The 18512-nt window shown below is 40.7% G+C and overlaps 1 protein-coding gene across 19 annotated transcripts in view; it reads right to left on the bottom strand.

Annotated features, from left to right (window-relative positions):
* Positions 1-18512, bottom strand: part of ABI3BP (ABI family member 3 binding protein) — a 674363-nt gene that overhangs the window by 253822 nt on the left and 402029 nt on the right. For all 19 annotated transcript variants that reach the window (XM_077296740.1, XM_077296741.1, XM_077296745.1 and 16 more), the window contains exon 8: positions 17493-17531. In XM_077296740.1, the coding sequence (XP_077152855.1) occupies positions 17493-17531 (39 nt within the window). The remainder of the gene's footprint in view (positions 1-17492; positions 17532-18512) is intronic.

Genomic DNA, 18512 nt, shown 5'->3' with positions numbered 1-18512 from the left:
TACCTAGCGCCTGACAGTGCTATCCCACACAGCTAGCACACGATACAGCGTCTGATAGCAGTGACCGCCAGTGCGGCGCCGTACGTTAATAGAGCGCTTTCCTGGCCCAAATCTGGGTGGTTAGTGGCATCCGCCAAAGCAGCACTGCACGCACCCTTGTGCAGTAATTAGTTTAGTTAATCTCTGACACCCCAGTAGCTGTGTAGAGTGCAAGAGGTCTAGAGGAACTCTTTCCATGAGTCTTGGGACAGTTCTGTGACTCTTTGCTTGCACTCTTTGTGCGGTACCATGGCCCTGTGACGCAACAGGGTTCGCTTCCTTCATACCGGGGGAATCTAACCCGTGTGTGTATCCACATTATACCACCATATAGTCTGTCATTACTCAGCAGCAGGTTCCATCTCTGCATGGTGGACCCCGGGCTGCGGACGCACCTTATACCATCCTTATAATTATTTGGTGCGTTCCACTTGCCCTAACAGATACTTTTCCTGTTTTCGTTATACCTTCTGATGGGTGGTATACATTGGACCAATATTTTTCACATAAAAAGCTGCATATATTAGTAATAAACATTTTGCAACTCAACAAAACCAGATGACTTGTCAGCTGAATATAGGGGACTCTAGGATAAAGGCCCCCATGCAGATGAAGCAGCTATCAGCCGAGGTATCGATCAATTTATTTATTTGTTTATTTTACTCATTTACATAGCACCATTAATTACACAGCGCTTTACAGACATTATCGACAATGTCCCCATTGGGGCTCACAATCTAAATTCCCTTTCAGTATGTCTTTGGAATGTGGGAAGAAACTGGAGAACCCGGAGGAAACCCACGCAAACACGGAGAGAATATACAAACTCCTAGACGATATTGTCCTTGGTTGGATTTCAACCCAGGACCCCAGCACTTCAAGGCTGCAGTGCTAGCCACTGAGCCACTGACATCTGACAGGTATCTCACCCAACTCCACAGATGGTAACCGACTAATCCAAGTGCCTTGTGTCCTTTATGAGAGAGTCATTCCCAGACTCTTCTGGCAATGACTTATCTCCAGGGAGAACAAAAAGATCAGCTGTTGAAATTCAGCAAGACAGATCCTTCTTTCCCAAAACATCATTTGTTTGAGTCAGGGGGCCCTCAAACATGTTAGACTGTTGTACATTTCCACCAATATAAGTTCCAAACTTTTAAATGACAGTCTGATTGTGCACAACAAGAGAGACAAAAAGTATGTAAAAGACAAGTTTTCTCAATGTATGCTAGTGAGGATATGCTTTGAGGATGAGGATATGAGAATATGCTAGTTTTTGAATTCAGAGACCCGAATAAGACAAAAAGGAGGGGAATGTAAGTACACTGCTGTCAAATAAGGTGAAGTGGGGGGGTCAGTTTATAGAATAGATATGGATCAGAAGCAGGTGAAGATAATGCTTAGATTTGGTCCATCTTTGTGACAGAAGCAGAAAAATGCAGAGGACTCCCAGAAGGGGCATACAGAGATAACTTTTTTTAGGTGGCGGAACCTAGTTCTCAATACTTGATATGATCCCGAAAAAATGTATTCATTCAATACCCTTAATACAAACACAGCCTTAGTAATGTAAAAGTGACCTCAGAACAGAAACGGATGGTAACCTGGCACTAACCAACAGCCAATTCAATAGCTTGTTTTCTAAAATAGAAAAAAAACAACAGTTCAAAAACCATCCCTCTTGGTCTCTTGTGAAGTTGTGAGCAATCAGACCATTCTGTGTAGAACACGGACTCAAACTGATGGTGTTGCTGTTAAAGGTAACAGCATCCTGCTGTAACTGAGATGCGTGATGTGCCATATATTCCACATTCCAACTGCTTCTTTTATAATAATATGCTTGTTAAAGGCAAAGGAGGCCAATTGTGATTTGCATTTTGTTATGCAACTCCCTGGACAGCAGTGGTAATGGTAGTGCTCATAATGCGTTGAGCGGCTCCAACATTGTTAGCTATGGTATGTTTTGTTTTTTTACTTTTACACTACCCTATTCCTTTCCCCTTTTTCTTTTACCATACATTCTGTTCAACCCTCCAAATAAAGCAGTATTTTCATTTTATGAAATAGATATAGTTAGACAGTATGAAAATAAGTAAGTTTGCAATTGTCTTGCTTTTTTATTTGCTGTCCTGTGAGAAATTGTATTTTACATAGTCTACATCTTATTGCCAAGGCGATTGATCAAAGCTTGGCCAAGTATGCACAGTAGCTACAGTGGGGGAAAAAGTATTTAATCAGCCACCAATTGTGCAAGTTCTCCCACTTAAAAAGATGAGAGAGGCCTGTAATTGACATGATAGGTAGACCACAACTATGAGAGTCAAAATGAGAAAACAAATCCAGCAAATCACCTTGTCTGATTTGGCAAGATTTAAATAGCAAATTATGGTGGAAAATAAGTATTTGGTCATTAACAAAAATTCATCTCAATATTTTGTTATATATCCTTTGTTGGCAATGACAGAGGTCAAATGTTTTCTGTAAGTCTTCTTAAGGTTGGCACACACTGTTAGTGGTATGTTGGCCCATTCCTCCATGCAGATCTTCTCTAGAGCAGTGATGTTTTAAGCCTGCCGCACATGGACTTTCAACTCCTTCCAAAGGTTTTCTATGGAGTTGAGATCTGGACACTGGCTAGGCCACTCCAGGACCTTCATATGCTTCTTACGAAGCCACTCCTTTGTTGCCCTGGTATCTCTCATCTTTTTAAGTGGGAGAACTTGCACAATTGGTGGCTAACTAAATACTTTTTGGAAGTTGGTATGGTTGGTTTTAACGCCAGTCCAGCTGTAAGAAAGACACCAGTCTTGTGTGTTAATTTATTATGGAATGAAAACTGCTCCTTTATATTATTGGATAAAGGATCTTAATTTCAGTTAGTGCTGCTCAAAACAGTGAATAGTCTTTACCTTCAAGCATTCTGGTGCAGTTCATGCTGTGGCTATGGAGCAGCAACAACCGTTATTAAGCTTTCACAGGAGTTGTGCTTACACAAATTGCTGAGGTGACCATATTACCTGGATCTATTATTTCTTTTTTTTACAAAGGATCACCCTATGGTCTGGTGTGCTCTGTTTCACTCCAGTGTTTATCTAGGTTAAAAGTCTAAGTTTTTTTATTTATTTTTTCAACAAAATTCAAACCTATTTCCAAAAAATTAAAAAAAATAGGAAATTCTAGATAGGCATATAACCAAAATGCTAGCACTTGCCGCAGGGCATTGTATTGGTATGGCATGTACAGGTGTAAGATTTAATAGTAATACAGCAATGCACAAAAAATGTTTTGAGGTAAGATCAGTTAAATGTCACATTATTTACTGTAACATTATTGCTCTGTCTTGCTTCTGCTTTCTACTACCTTAATATATAATTAATAATATAATTCAAACACAATAACTCAAATGCCAGCTACACCATACCACACATCAAGCACAATGAGTGGCACTGCTGCTGGCACCTACCCTTATCCCTATCTCCCCATACTAATTGAATCTCTGTATTATTTCCATACTACTATTCTTATCTACTTCAGTGTTGCAACACAGTACTGTCTGGAATATTTGTTCAATGTTTTAAGGATTTCTCCTCTTATTTCTATTGCTGAGCTGTGAGTTCTGATGCACTCTCATTATCCCCAAATCACCCTAAAATAGCTGCTGCATTCCTTGCCTATGCTTTTATACAGGCTATGTTAGACCCTCTTGATTGACTGTGCTATACCATGTCAAAATGCAAGGCATTTTTCAGTCACACCTGAGGTCATTAGCCTTCTATAACTGATGCAATCTTCTACAATGTCCATAAGTCTCCATAAGTCTACGAGCATTTTTTTGGTGATTTGTACAAATCAAATCTACAGTTATTCAAATTTGCAGGGAGTCATTCAAGTCAACTCTAAATCAATTTGAATCAAATTGATTTAATTATACCTATTCAATACTTAATTCCGATGCTGGCAAAATAGATATAATAAGGTGTTTTGCTTAAAATGAAGGGGTGTTCATTGATCTCAGTAGGTATACTGGAATTATCTGAGTGTGAGCTATTTCTTGTAGTGAACTTTCAGTTTTGACTAGTAGAAGAGGCTGTGATCACTGTTTTAACTGCAAGCATCTGGTCACACAAGAAAACCTATAAACTGGACAGCATGTGACCTTTTAAGACTTGGGTCAAGTAATTAAAAATATCTCAAGTTTCAAAAGAGCTGTTAGTATTGAAAAATATTGACTACAAAACCAAATACATGGCATTTATACTTGCTAAATAATCTTTTATTTCTATGGAATAGTTTTAGAAAATAAATAGATGACACTTCTTTATTTCGTATTACTAACAGAGTATTTTCCATTTGACAAAATTTGTGTGATTATAGTCCATTGTAAAGAACATATAAATGTCAACTGTACTGTACTGAGAAATGTGTGCTTGTCACAGAGAAACAATGTAAAGTAAAACTGGTTACCAGTGCTTTTCTATAACAAATGCAACTGTAAAATTCCAAATGCCAATTTACATCTGAACACATACTAACACAAGCATGACATTTACAAGGAGACCAATATGGTATGGTTAACATTTAGTATGGAAGTTAGAAAATGGAATGCCATAATCATCCACTAAAATTCTGAGTGTCAGGATACAGAGCTTCACAAATCTTCAATATTCTACATGGATAAGGTTATATAAATCACAATGATTCATTGGTCTGAACCACTGGGGACACAGACAAAAGAGGGCCCCTGTGCAATAACAAAATATGAGCCCTTTGCATTCCAATCACAATGAACAATTTTATGTACATTGGAGGTGGAAATGGGCCCCCTTACCTCTTTGTCACGTGTGTGGCTGCACAGATTTTACCAATGATATGTCTGCCCCTGGTCTGAACTACAGAGACTTGACAGAAATCTGCACACGATTGTTTTATTTAGCAACATTCTAATGAAAATGAGGCAACAGTAAGTGAACAAGGTTTACTTGGCTTTGGTTTAAGTGCTGCTATTTTTGTTAACCACTTAGTGACCAAGCCAATTTTGTTCTAAATGACCAAACCAATTTTTACAATTCTGACCACTGTCACTTTATGAGGTTATAGCTCTGGAACGTTTCAACAGATCCCACTAATTCTGAGATCGTTTTTTCATGACATATTGTAATTCATGTTAGTGGTAAAATTTCTTTGACATGACTTGCGTTTATTTATGAAAAAAAAATGGAAATTTGGCAAAAATGTTGAAAATTTGGCAATTTTCAAACTTTTCATTTTTGTGCCATTAAATCAGAGAGTCATATCGCACAAAATAGTTAATACATAACATTTCCCGCATATCTACTTTACATCAGCACAATTTTGGAAACATAATTTTTTTTTGTTAGGAAGTTATAAGGGTTAAAATTTATTTGACCAGCAATTTCTCATTTTTCCAACAAAATTTACAAAGCCATGTTTTTAGGGACCACCTCACATTTGAAGTGTTTGTGGGGTCAATATGACAGAAAATACCCAAAAGTGACACCATTCTAAAAACTGCACCCCTCAAGGTGCTCAAAACCACATTCAAAAAGTTTATTAACCCTTCAAGTGCTTCACGAGAACTAAAGCAATGTGAAAGGAAAAAATAAACATTTTACTTTTTTCACAAAAAATTTAATTTAGACCCAAACTTTTTTATTTTCACAAGGGTATCAGGAGAGAATAGACCACAAAATTTGTTGTGCAATTTCTCCAGAGTACGCCGATACTTTAAATGTAGGGGAAAGTCACTGTTTGAGCGCATGGCAGGGCTCAGAAGGGAGGGAGCACCGTTTGACTTTTTGAATGCAAAATTGGCTGCAATCAATGGCGGGAACTGTTATGATCCTTAGTGGCTGAGGATCACAGAATGAACTAGCTAAGTTACTGAACATAGAACGAGCTCTAGGGAGGTGGTAACTGGACTGACCGCAAAACCTGATCCTAACCAAACACACTGAAGGTAGCCGGTGAACGTGCCTAAATTCCTGGACGTCTCGACGCAGCCTGAGAAACTTGCTACCCCTATAGAGAAAGTAAGACCTCACTTGCCTCAGAGAAATGACCCCAAAGATATAGTAAGCCCCCAACAAATATTAACGGTGAGGTAAGGGGAAAATACAAAACGTAGAAATGAAAACAGATTCAGCAAATGAGGCCCACTAATACTAGATAGCAGAAGACAGGCAGGAAACTGTGCGGTCAGTAAAAAACCCTATACAAAATATCCACGCTGAGAATACAAGAACCCCCACACCAACTAACGGTGTGAGGGGAGAAACTCAGCCCCCTAGAGCTACCAGCAAGCAAGGAAATCACATATTAGCAAGCTGGACAAGGACAAGTAAATAACCAAGAAACATATTGAACACTAATGAGCAAAAAATAACCAAACAGAAAACTTAGCTTCTCTTGAAGAGACTGATAGCGAAGGAATTCAGGAGAGATCAAGATAGCACTGAATACATCGACAGCAGGCAAACACTGAAAGTCCAGGTGAGCTAAATAGGGAACCAGCTAACAGATAACGAGACAGCTGATCCACCTCAGACCTGCAGAAAGACACAAAGAGCCACCAGAAGGAGCCCAAAGACAGCACTCACACAGTACCACTTGTGACCACAAGAGGGAGCCCAAAAACAGAGTTCACAACAGGGAACCATGTCGCGGTTGGAGACCCTCTAATGTAACTAAACAGTGGAAAACCCCCAATTCTAACTCCAACCCTAACATAGCCCTACCTCTGACCCTAATCCCAACCCTAGCCCTAATCCCAACACTAACCCTAACCACAACCCGAACCCAAACTCCAACAAAACCCTAACCCCAACACCCCAACCATAACCCCAACATAACCGTATCCCCAACACAACCCTAACCTCAAAACAACCCTAAACCCAAAACAACTCTAACCCCAACACCATAACAGTAACTCCAACCATAACTCCAACACAACCCTAACCCAACAGAACCCTAACCCTAGCCCCAACCCTAACCATAGCTCTAACCCCAACCCTAACCCTAGCCACAACCCTAACTCTAGCCTCAACCCTAGCCCCAAGCCTTACCCTAGCTCTAACCCCAACCCTAACCCTAGTCCCACCCCTTACCCTAGCTCTAACCCCAACCCTAGCCCCAACCCTAACCCTAACTGCAAAGAATGGAAAAAATATCTATTTTTTTATTTTATTATTTTTACCTACTTAAGGGGGTGACAAAGGTGGATTAGGTTTACAAATTTTTTTTATTTTGATCACTGTGATATGGTCTATCACAGTGAACAAAATGAACCAATACAAAAAATCTCCTATTGTTGTCAAGTACTGGCCAGCAGATCTTGGCGGGTGCACTGCACATGCACCCACCATTTTTTTCCAGGAAGAAGACACAGATGGCCGGGGACAGAGCCGGTGGGTCCAGGAGTACCGGAGGGACCGAGGGGGCTCGGGGGACCCAATTTCTCTCTCCTTTGGTATGCTAGATCATATCAGAGGAGAGAGAAATTAATGGGAAATTGGACTTTTTATTTTTTTGCTATCGCCATTATTCAGTGAATAACGGCGATCACAAGACTGGGGATGGCAAAAACCAACCTGAATCATGTTCTTGGGGTCTCAGCTAATCCTGGTAGTTGAGATCCCAGAGATTTTCCAATGCTGGGGGGCACGATAACCTTATTTCTCAGCGCCGTTAAAAAGCGGCGCTGAAGAATAAGTACCCTTAACTGTCGCCGTTAAAAGGCATACTGGCGGTCATTAAGGGGTTAAAGTTGTCGCTATTCAGGTTTCCGAATTTAATCCATGTAGCACAAATTAAGTAACCCAAAGTACTGACTGTGTTTATGCCACAATTCCGCCTATCGGGGTGTCTGGAAGCATTGAGTGACAGTTCAGACTAGTACAGGGGCGTGCTGAGCTGTCAGTGCAGTGATGGAAAGTGCAGTGCAGCTGTTCAATCAGAGGCTGGGCCATGCTGAGCTGTCAGTGTGTTGAGTTACAGGTCAGTCGTCCAATCAGGGCCAGGGCGTGGACCTCTCCATGTGTCTACTATTCGAGTGATTAGCTGGCTATTTAGCTGGCACTCTGCCTTCAATTAGTGTCAGTTGTAGCTTAGCTCAAGTGGTGTATGCTCTGTTCTTTGTGTTCCTGTATTTGATCTTTGTTGCCCAATCTTGGAACTTGTCTTGCAGGTTTGTCTTGAGCTGCTATCTTCCCGGAATTCTGAGCTCGGACTGTGACCTGATAATGCCTTTCCTTAGCTTTTTTTTATGACGAGCTCTCTTGGTATCTGTCCTCGGACCTCTTTATTACCCAGGCTAACGACTTGTCCGTGAATAGTAACTAGCGTCAGAGTTTAGTATTATTCCCCCCTCAGTACATTTAAGGAATTTTAAGGAATGAAAAGCAACATAATACAAATCAGTAGGGATTTAGTAATATAAAAATCTTACAGCTCTGTTTATAATATATGTAATTGTTTGCATGTTGTATACTAAAATTCTTAGGTGCTCTTTGTTCTTGTTCTTTTTATATTGTAGTACAGTTCTGTTATACAAGAGACTGCAGATTGATTTCATCTGGGCAGCTGTTCTTCTTGGCAGCAACAGTGTAATATCTCATAGAGCTAACATGAACAAGTGTCTGTGATGTGTTTTAGGTTAAACTGGGTTGAAATATAATAAATATACACATGCAAAACAAAACTTTATATATCTGGAAAACACTTCTAAACCTTTATTTGCATACAAGAACTCTTAAAACTTGCAAGGGTCAAGTCCTGCATTATCTCTACAAACCTCTTTTGCTTCCAGAGACTGCAAATGTTTGTAGAGGGATCTGAGGGGCAAGGACAGTACAAATTAACATTACACATGCCCTCTGTTTGTAAATCCCAGCAAAAACATGAATTAAGTCATCAACATCCTTAGTGTTTTCCTGAATTGCTTTCGAATTCCATTTTCATTAAAATATTGGTACATTTAAGAAATGAACATGGACAGTTAGGACCAATGTGTTCTCTCACATAGACAACGACGTTTTAGAAATCAGATCACCAAGAGCCAAGCTCCCCATAAACATGGAATCTACATCTGGCCATATATTTCCCCTGCATGGTTTTCTTGTTTTTAGAAGATAACCCATTTAAGTACACAATACCGTAATGAATAATAACATTTTGTTAGTGTGTAAAAGGGAATCTGTCAGCAGGATTTAACACCCAAACTATTTATATCCACAGGTAGCATTGCCCAAAAAATACCAGCAATATCTTTACATAATCAATTATTCATCTGTTACTGAGGAATCAGCGTTTTAATTGGTATGCAAATGAGGATGTAGAGATGAAGCCTCTACTATTCCAGCTCTATTCCCCATCCAGCGATGCCTCCTCTTATTTGACTAATGGCTCTATTGCATGAAATCACATTGCATAAAGACTAGTATAGAAAAATAGAAGACAAAAAATGCGCAAATAGGGTCTTATCCCCAGGATTGCTTCTAATTAATTATGAGAGAACTGCTCACCTGATGGTACAAAGTAAAGGCGTATAGTTTGTCAGCTGCTGCAGATCCACAGGTCGGCGCTGCGACCTCTTAGAGACGTTATAATAGATGAATGTGAATAAAATCCGCGCTGCTGTGACAAATAATGACAAATAATGGATCCAGATATGGTTGTAAGGTGTTCGGGTGGTTTATTCAATGCGTTTCGAAGCTCATGGCTTCTTCTTCAGGAAGTTTCCACACAAAGATATCTTTGTGTGGAAACTTCCTGAAGAAGAAGCCATGAGCTTCGAAACGCATTGAATAAACCACCCGAACACCTTACAACCATATCTGGATCCATTATTTGTCACAGCAGCGTGGATTTTATCCACATTCATCTATTATAACATTGCATAAGGACTGTCAGTCAAGCAGGATGGCAGCATTGGGCAGAGTGACAGAGGTTTCAGATCTTCAGCCTCATTTGAAAATAAATTCATATACTGAATTCTCAGTGAAGGTGGAATGAATTACTGAACTTGTCTTTAAAAGGCATATATGGATATACATCTAATCTATAAAGCTGAATGTGTGTGTGTATGTATGTGTGTATGTCCGGGATTGGTATCTGCACCGTCGCAGCTACAGCCACAAAATTTTGCACAGTCACACGTCTGGACCCCTAGAGCGTCATAGGCTATGTTGTGAGGTGAAAATTTAACCCCGCGCTTTCCAATTTACCAAACCGTTTTGCCCCTATCTACATAATGGGGAAAAAGTGAAAGGAAAAGTGTTGGAGGCAAATTGACAGCTGCCAGATGTGAACAAGGGAGACTTAAAGAATGAGAGCGATGGCGCCAAAGAGTATATACCATACAGTTGCTAAGGTGGGGCCCCGACATGGGATACTCACCACACACGAGAATATGAACACACACACAAAATGCGCCACACACTACCACGTGCTTGAACACATATACCACCCTCAGCACACATTTCACCACACATACACCAACCTCGCCACATAAAAATCGAAACACAAAAGTCACCGATCAAAACTTGCCATGCGCAAAATTCGCCACATGCAAAACTCGCCACATACAAAACTAGGCTCACGCAAAACTCGCCACACGTGCAAAACTCACCTCATGGAAAACTCGCCACACGCAAAACTTGCACACGCGGAAAAATTGCCACAAGCACAAAAGTTGCAACACATGCAAAAGTTGCCTCACACAAAACTTGCACATACTCAAAACGCACCACACATAAAACTCGCCACGCTCAAAACTCGCCAATACTGACCAAATAACGTGTGAATGAAGTCTAATACAGGAGGAGATGACATACATGTACATACTATATACAGGGGAGATGACACACAGGTATATACTACATACTCTCTGCCGTATGATGTTGTAACGAGTGATTCTTGCTTAAATTTAAGAGTGGACTGGATGCCTTTCTTGAAAAGTATAATGTTACAGGGTATACATACTAGATTCCTTGTTAGGATGTTGATACAGGGAACTAGTCTGATTGCCGTATGTGGAGTCGGGAAGGAATTTTTTTTCCCCATTATGGAGTTTACTCTTTGCCACATGGTTTTTTTTTTCCTTCCACTGGATCAACATGTTAGGGTATGTTAGGTTAGGTTATGGGTTGAACTAGATGGACTTAAAGTCTTCCTTCAACCTTAATAACTATGTTACTATATACAGGAGCAGATGACACACAGGTATATACTATATACAGGAGGAGATGACTTACAGGTATATACTATATACAGGAGGAGATGACATACAGGTATATACTATATATAGGAGGAGATGACATACAGGTATATACTATATACAGGAGGAGATGACACACGTATATACTATATACAGGAGGAGATGACATACAGGTATATACTATATAAAAGAGGAGATGACACATAGGTATATACAGGAGGAGATGACATACAGCAGGTATATACTATATACAGGGGAGATGACATACAGGTATATATTATATCCAGGAGATGACATACAGGTATATACTGTATATAGGAGGAGATGACATACAGGCATATACTATATACAGAAGAGATGACATACATGTATATACTATATACAGGAGGAGATGACACATAGGTATATACAATATACAGAAGGAGATGACATACAGGTATATACTAAATACAGGGGAGATGACATACAGGTGTATACTATATACAGGAGATGACATACAGGTGTATACTATATATAAGGGAGATGACAAACATGTATATACAGAGGTGAAAATGAGAGGTGTGAGGTGAAAATGAGAGGTGTGAGGTGAAAATGAAAAGGTGTGAGTGCAAAATGAGAGGAGTGAGGGAAAATAGTGGAGTGATCGGAAAATGACAGATGTGAGGTCGAAATGGCAAGTGTTAGGGGGGACAGAGAGGAGTGAGGGGGGAATGAGAGGAGTGAGGGGGAAAATAAGAGGAGTGAGGGGGAAAATGAGAGGTGTGAGGGAGAAAATGAGAGACGTGAGGGGGAAAATTAAAGGTGTGAGGGGGAAAATGAGAGGCGTGACAGGAAAATAAGAGAAGTGAAGTGCTATAACTAACCACAGATATTTACTATGCCTAGGCAACGCCAGGCTCTTCAGCTAGTATATATATATATATATATATATATATATATATATATATATATATATATATATATATATATATTTAAATATATATATATACTACTCAAAAAAATAAAGGGAACACTAAAGTCCCACATCCCATTGGAATTAAATATTCCAATCTTTGTTCATTACATAGTGGAATGTGTTGAGGACAATAAAACCTAAAAATGATCAATGGTAATCACAACTAATATCCCACGGAGGTCTGGAGTTGGAATGATGCTCAAAATCAAAGTGGAAAATGAAGTTACAGGCTGATCCAACTTCAGTGGAAATGCCTCAAGGCAAGGAAATGATGATCAGTAGTGTGTGCGTGGCCTCCAAGTGCCTGTATGACCTCCCTACAATGCCTGGGCATGCTCCTGATGAGGCGGCGAATGGTCTCTGATAAGCCCCTGATGCTGGTGGCCTTCGATCATATACAATTTTTGGGGTGACAGATTCCCTTTTAATTTTTGACCTCTTCACAATCTTAGTATTTTCAGTTTTCTTTTTTTGCTCCCCTTCTTCCCAGGACCATATGTTTTTGTATTTTTTCCGTCAATATGGCCGCATGAGGGCTTGTTTTTTTGCAGGATGATTTGTACTTTTGAACGACCCAATTGATTTTACCATATACACTGCTCAAAAAAATAAAGGGAACACTAAAATCCCACATCCTAGTTATCACTGAATGAAATGTTACAGTTGTAAATCTTTATTCATTACATAGTGGAATGTGTTGAGAACAATAAAACCTAAAAATGATCAATGTAAATCACAACTAATATCCCACGGAGGTCTGGAGTTGGAATGATGCTCAAAATCAAAGTGGAAAATGAAGTTACAGGCTGATCCAACTTCAGTGGAAATGCCTCAAGGCAAGGAAATGATGCTCAGTAGCGTGTGTGGCCTCCATGTGCCTGTATGACCTCCCTACAATGCCTGGGCATGCTCCTGATGAGGCGGCGGATGGTCTCCCGAGGGATCTCCTGCCAGACCTGGACTAAAGAATCCGACAACTCTTGGACAGTCTGTGGTGCAACGTGACGTTGGTGGATAGTGCGATACATGATGTCCCAGATATGTTCAATCGGATTCAGGTCTGGGGAATGGGCGGGCCAGTCCATAGCTTCAGTGCCTTCATTTTGCAGGAACTGCTGACACACTCCAGCCACATGAGGTCTGGCATTGTCCTGCATTAGGAGGAACCCAGGGCCAACCGCACCAGCATATGGTCTCACAAGGGATCTGGTGATCCCATCTCAGTACCTAATGGCAGTCAAGCTACCTCTAGTGAGCACATGGAGGGCTGTGCGGCCCTCCAAAGAAATGCCCCCCACCCCATTACTGACCCACTGCCAAACTGGTCATGCTGAAGGATGTTGCAGGCAGCAGTTCACTCTCCACGGAGTCTCCAGACCCTGTCACGTCTGTCACATGTGCTCAGTGTGAACCTGCTTTCATCTGTGAAGAGCATAGGGTGCCAGTGGTGAATTTGCCAATCCTGGTGTTCTGTGGCGAATGCCAAGCATCCTGCACAGTGTTGGGCTGTGAGTACAACCCCCATCTGCGGATGTCGGGCTCTCAGACCATCCTCATGGAGTCAGTTTCTAACTGTTTGTACAGATACTTGCACATTTGTGGCCTGCTGGAGGTCATTTTTCAGGGCTCTGGCAGTGCTCTTCCTGCTCCTCCTTGCACAAAGGCTGAGGTAGCGGTCCTACTGCTGGGTTGTTGCCCTCCTATGGCCCCCTCCACATCTCCTGGTGTACTGGACTGTCTCCTGGTTGCATCTCCAGCCTCTGGACACTTTGCTGACAGACACAGCATCAAAACGATGAATTAGCACATGTGGAATTATATACTTAACAAAAAAGTGTGAAACAACTGAAAATATGTCTTATATTCTAGGTTCTTCAAAGTAGTCACCTTTTGCTTTGATGACTGCTTTGCACACTCTTGGCATTCTCTTGATGAGCTTCCGGGAAGCTAGTGCTATCAATCACTAGTGAGGTGCAGGAATGTTGTGCTAAGCCTTTCTGCCATGCCAAGGCTACACTAAGCACCCTTGTTAGAATATTACATTAAACTTAAGATAAACAGCAACTAGAATACTAAGGCTATGTGCACATGTTGCAGATTGTATGCGTTTTTGCTTTTTTTTTCCGCCGTGAAAATGCTGTGAAAACGCATACACAACACAACCCATTGAATTCAATGGGATTCCGTAATGCTGTGCTAAAGCTGCGTATTTTTCCATGGCGGAATCGCATAGCGGAAAAATACACAGCATGCTCATTCTTTGTGTGGTATCGCGGCGATTCCGCACACATAGGAATGCATTGATCCGCTTACTTTCCGCACGGGGGTATGCCCATCATGTGCAAAGTAAGTGGATCATGTGCGGATGGTACCTAGGTGTGGAGGAGAGGACACTCTCCTCCAGGCCCTGGAAAAAAAAATAGTTATACTCACCTTCTGGCGGCCCCTGGATCCAGCCCTTAGCAATGCTCCCAGTAGCTCCTGTTCCCAGTGATGCTTTGCAACAATGACCTGTGATGATGTAGCGGTCTTGCGTGATGCTACTTCATCTGGGGTCATTGTCGCGAGGCATCATTGGGAACGGGAGTTGCCGGGAGCATTGCGAGGATTGGGAAGGCTGGGGGGGCCGCCGGAAGGTGAGAATATCACAATTTTTTATTAAATTATTTTTAACATTCTATCTTTTACTATTGATGCTACATAGGCAACATCAATAGTAAAACGTTGGTCACACTTGTCAAACACTATGTTTGACAAGTGACCAACCTGTCTATCAGTTTTCCAAGTGATGCTACAGATCACTTGGAAAGCGCTAGCATTCTGCAAGCTAATTATGCTTTCAAAACGCTAGTGTTTAGCGTGAATATGCATGCCTATTCCGCATGTGTATTTCCCGCGGCAGGGAGTTGCGGAATTGCGAACGTGTGCACATAGCCTAAAGGTGGGCTTTTATAAGCTCTGTAGTTCCTATAAAGCTATGTGCTTACTTTATACTGTCAGGTTGTTCTATCTAACTCACTTAAAGATAGGTGGAATGACATTTAAAATCCAGCTACTACTATTCTAACTACTTTCTGGCACATATCTGGTACAAGCTCTAGAGGTTAAAGTGCAGGACCTCCATAAATTTAGCTCTGATCTATAATTGTATCATAACACCTTGACTTATCTTTAGGTAGCAGCATTATGCCATCCATCACATGCCCAAATGTCATACTATAACATCTCTTAAAGGGCCACTGTCACCCCCCTCCAGCCGTTATAAACTAAAAGAGCCACCTTGTGCAGCAGTAATGCTGCATTCTAACAAGGTGGCTCTATTAGTTTTTGGTTCAAGTATTCCGAAAATAAAGCGTTTTTAAACTTAGTCAAAATACCTGTCTTTAGACAGGGAAGCGGGTCCTCACTCCCCAGCTTCAACCGCTACTCTGCCGTCACTCAAATCTTCAGGGGCTTTCGGCGCCGCCCCCTCAGCGCTGTTTACGCTTCAAAACCGGCGCCTGCGCTGTGTACTACTGTGCTGCGCAGGCGCAGTAAGCTCTGGCCGTCTGACGTCCCAGCCAGGCTTGCAGACTGGGCCTGTGCGGGCATTGCGGACACCCACCTTGGGAATCCCAGCCCCGCAGTGTGTTATGCATTATGCACAGTGCGGGACTGGAAGGCGGGGGACCTGGGGGAGCGTCTGACACACGCAGTGCGCATGCCCAGGAATCCTAGCCCTGCACTGTGCATAATGCATAACACACTGCGGGGCTGGGATTACCAAGGTGGGTGGCCGCAATGCCCGCACAGACGCAGTCTGCAAGCCTGGCTGGGACATCAGATGGCCAGAGCTTACTGCGCCTGTGCAGCACAGTAGTACATAGCGCAGGCGCCGGTTTTGAAGCGTAAACAGCGCTGAGGGGGCGGCGCCGAAAGCCACTGAAGATTGGAGTGATGGCAAAGTAGCGGTTGAAGCTGGGGAGTCAGGACCCGCCTCCCTGTCTAAAGACAGGTATTTTGACTAAGTTTAAAAATGCTTTATTTTCGGAATACTTGAACCAAAAACTAAAAGAGCCACCTTGTTAGAATGCAGCATTACTGCTGCACAAGGTGGCTCTTTTAGTTTATAATGGCTGGAGGGGGGTGACAGTGGCCCTTTAACTGTTGTGCTATTGTTTCAGTAATTAATTTTGTAAACCTTCTTGAATAAGGAGCCCCTGTGCTCTGAAAGCTTGCAAATATTATTTTTCTGGCTATATAATAAAGGTATCCCTCCTAGAATACTTTTGTCTTGTTTAAGCATAAAAGTATTTACTTAGATTTACATGGATTGTTCATAAACATTTTCCTTCTTCATCCTACCCAGGTTGTTTTTAATATCTTAATGTGTGTATCTGTTTATTCTGAAGAGACCACAACCTTGGTTCATGACAAGTATGATCTTGCTAATTTGCTACTGTCAACCCCTTGCTCTGTTAACTGTTATTTTACCTAATTGCCTACCTATTTAATAATACATAATAAAACTTCAGTTAAGTTTATTACAAATTGTGTAGACATGCTTTAAAAGGCGATACACTCCTTTAAGGCCTTAGAATTCCATAAGTATCCTTAGTAGTCAACACTATTAGGCAACTTTTTGGAATATTAGACATACATCTCTTTAAATAAAAAGCCTTCAACAGTACAGTGGATTGTTAAGAATGAGGTTCTCAATCGATTTAGTTTTCCCCAATGACCTGTTTCTACTACATTGCCACTAATAAAATCCTGTCTGAACGTTGTTTTTTTTACTTACTTTTTATAGGACTAGCAATAACAATGTATCAAATCACTTTCATGACTCTAACCAAATATCTTTACAGTTTTCTCATAAACTTTATAAAAGTTTAGGCAAGGCATCCAACTCTTTAAATCTAATGAATGAGGTGACTGAATATTACAATGTTTTAACTGTAATTGTAGATCTTGCATTATAGTTCCATTTGTATTAAGCAACGCTTATGCAGCTTTTTAAAGCAGAAGATATGTAGGACCCTAACAACAAGCAAAGAGCATATAAATGAAAAAAATACAGAACAGAAAATATAACAGAGGCTATATAGCAGAAGATTGACAGAAGCAACTATTGCTCATTGCTATTTTGTGCTACTTAATGACAACTATCTTCTTATTTATCTTTTGCTATGCCAAAAAAATATTATTTCTAGATACAATTAATAATCCTTTTTAAAAATTAAAAAAAAATAAAATTAAAAAAGAAACAGTGAACCAAATAAATACCTGGAGGTAATGGTGTGGGTTTAGTGATGTTCTGAAATCCTGGGAAAAATAAATGTATTCGTTATTATGCTGCTACTAAAATAGACTTTCTACAATTGGAACTTTAAAAACAACAACCAGAAGAATAAAGTAAAAAAAGTATTTCCTATCTCATTTTGTATTTATAATACACTTAAAACTATTTTTACATAATTATGTCTTTTTTCCCCTCAGAATGATGCCACTACACAGGGCGGGCCATTTATATGGATACACCTAATTAAAATGGGAATGATTTGTGATATCAACTTCCTGTTTGTGGCACATTAGTATATGGAAGGGGGAAAAGTTTTCAAGATGGGTGGTGACCATGGCGGCCATTTTGAAGTTGGACATTTTGGATCCAACTTTTTTTTCAATGGGAAGAGGGTCATGTGACACATCAAACCTATTGAGAATTTCACAAGAAAAACAATGATGTGCTTGATTTTAACATAACTCTATTTTTTCATGAGTTATTTGCAAGTTTATGAGCACTTATAAAATGTGCTCAAAGTGCTGCCCATTGTGTTGGATTGTCAATGCAACCCTCTTCTCCCACTCTTGACACACTGATAGCAACACCGCAGAAAAAATGCTAAGACAGGCTTCCAGTATCCGTTGTTTCAGATTCTGCACATCTTGTATCTTCACAGCATAGACAATTGCCTTACGATACGAGATGTGCAGCATCTGAAACAATGGATACCGGAAGCCTGTGCTAGCATTTCTTCTGCGGTGTTGCTATCAGTGTGTCAAGAGTGGGAGAAGAGGGTTGCATTGACAATCCAACACAATGGGCAGCACTTTGAACACATTTTATAAGTGGTCATAAACTTGTAAATAACTCATGAAAGAATAATATTACATTAAAAACAAACACACTATTGTTTTTCTTGTGAAATTCTTAATAAGTTTGATGTGTCACATGACCCTCTTCCCATTGAAAAAAATAAAGTTGGATCCAAAATGGCAGACTTCAAAATGGCCTCCAGGATCACC

This window comes from Ranitomeya variabilis, chromosome 3 (genome assembly GCF_051348905.1).
Source record: "Ranitomeya variabilis isolate aRanVar5 chromosome 3, aRanVar5.hap1, whole genome shotgun sequence".
In the NCBI taxonomy this organism is placed as follows: Eukaryota; Metazoa; Chordata; class Amphibia; order Anura; family Dendrobatidae; genus Ranitomeya; species Ranitomeya variabilis.
Note: the sequence above shows the minus strand (reverse complement) of the source record. Positions and strands in the feature narration are given on the sequence as shown.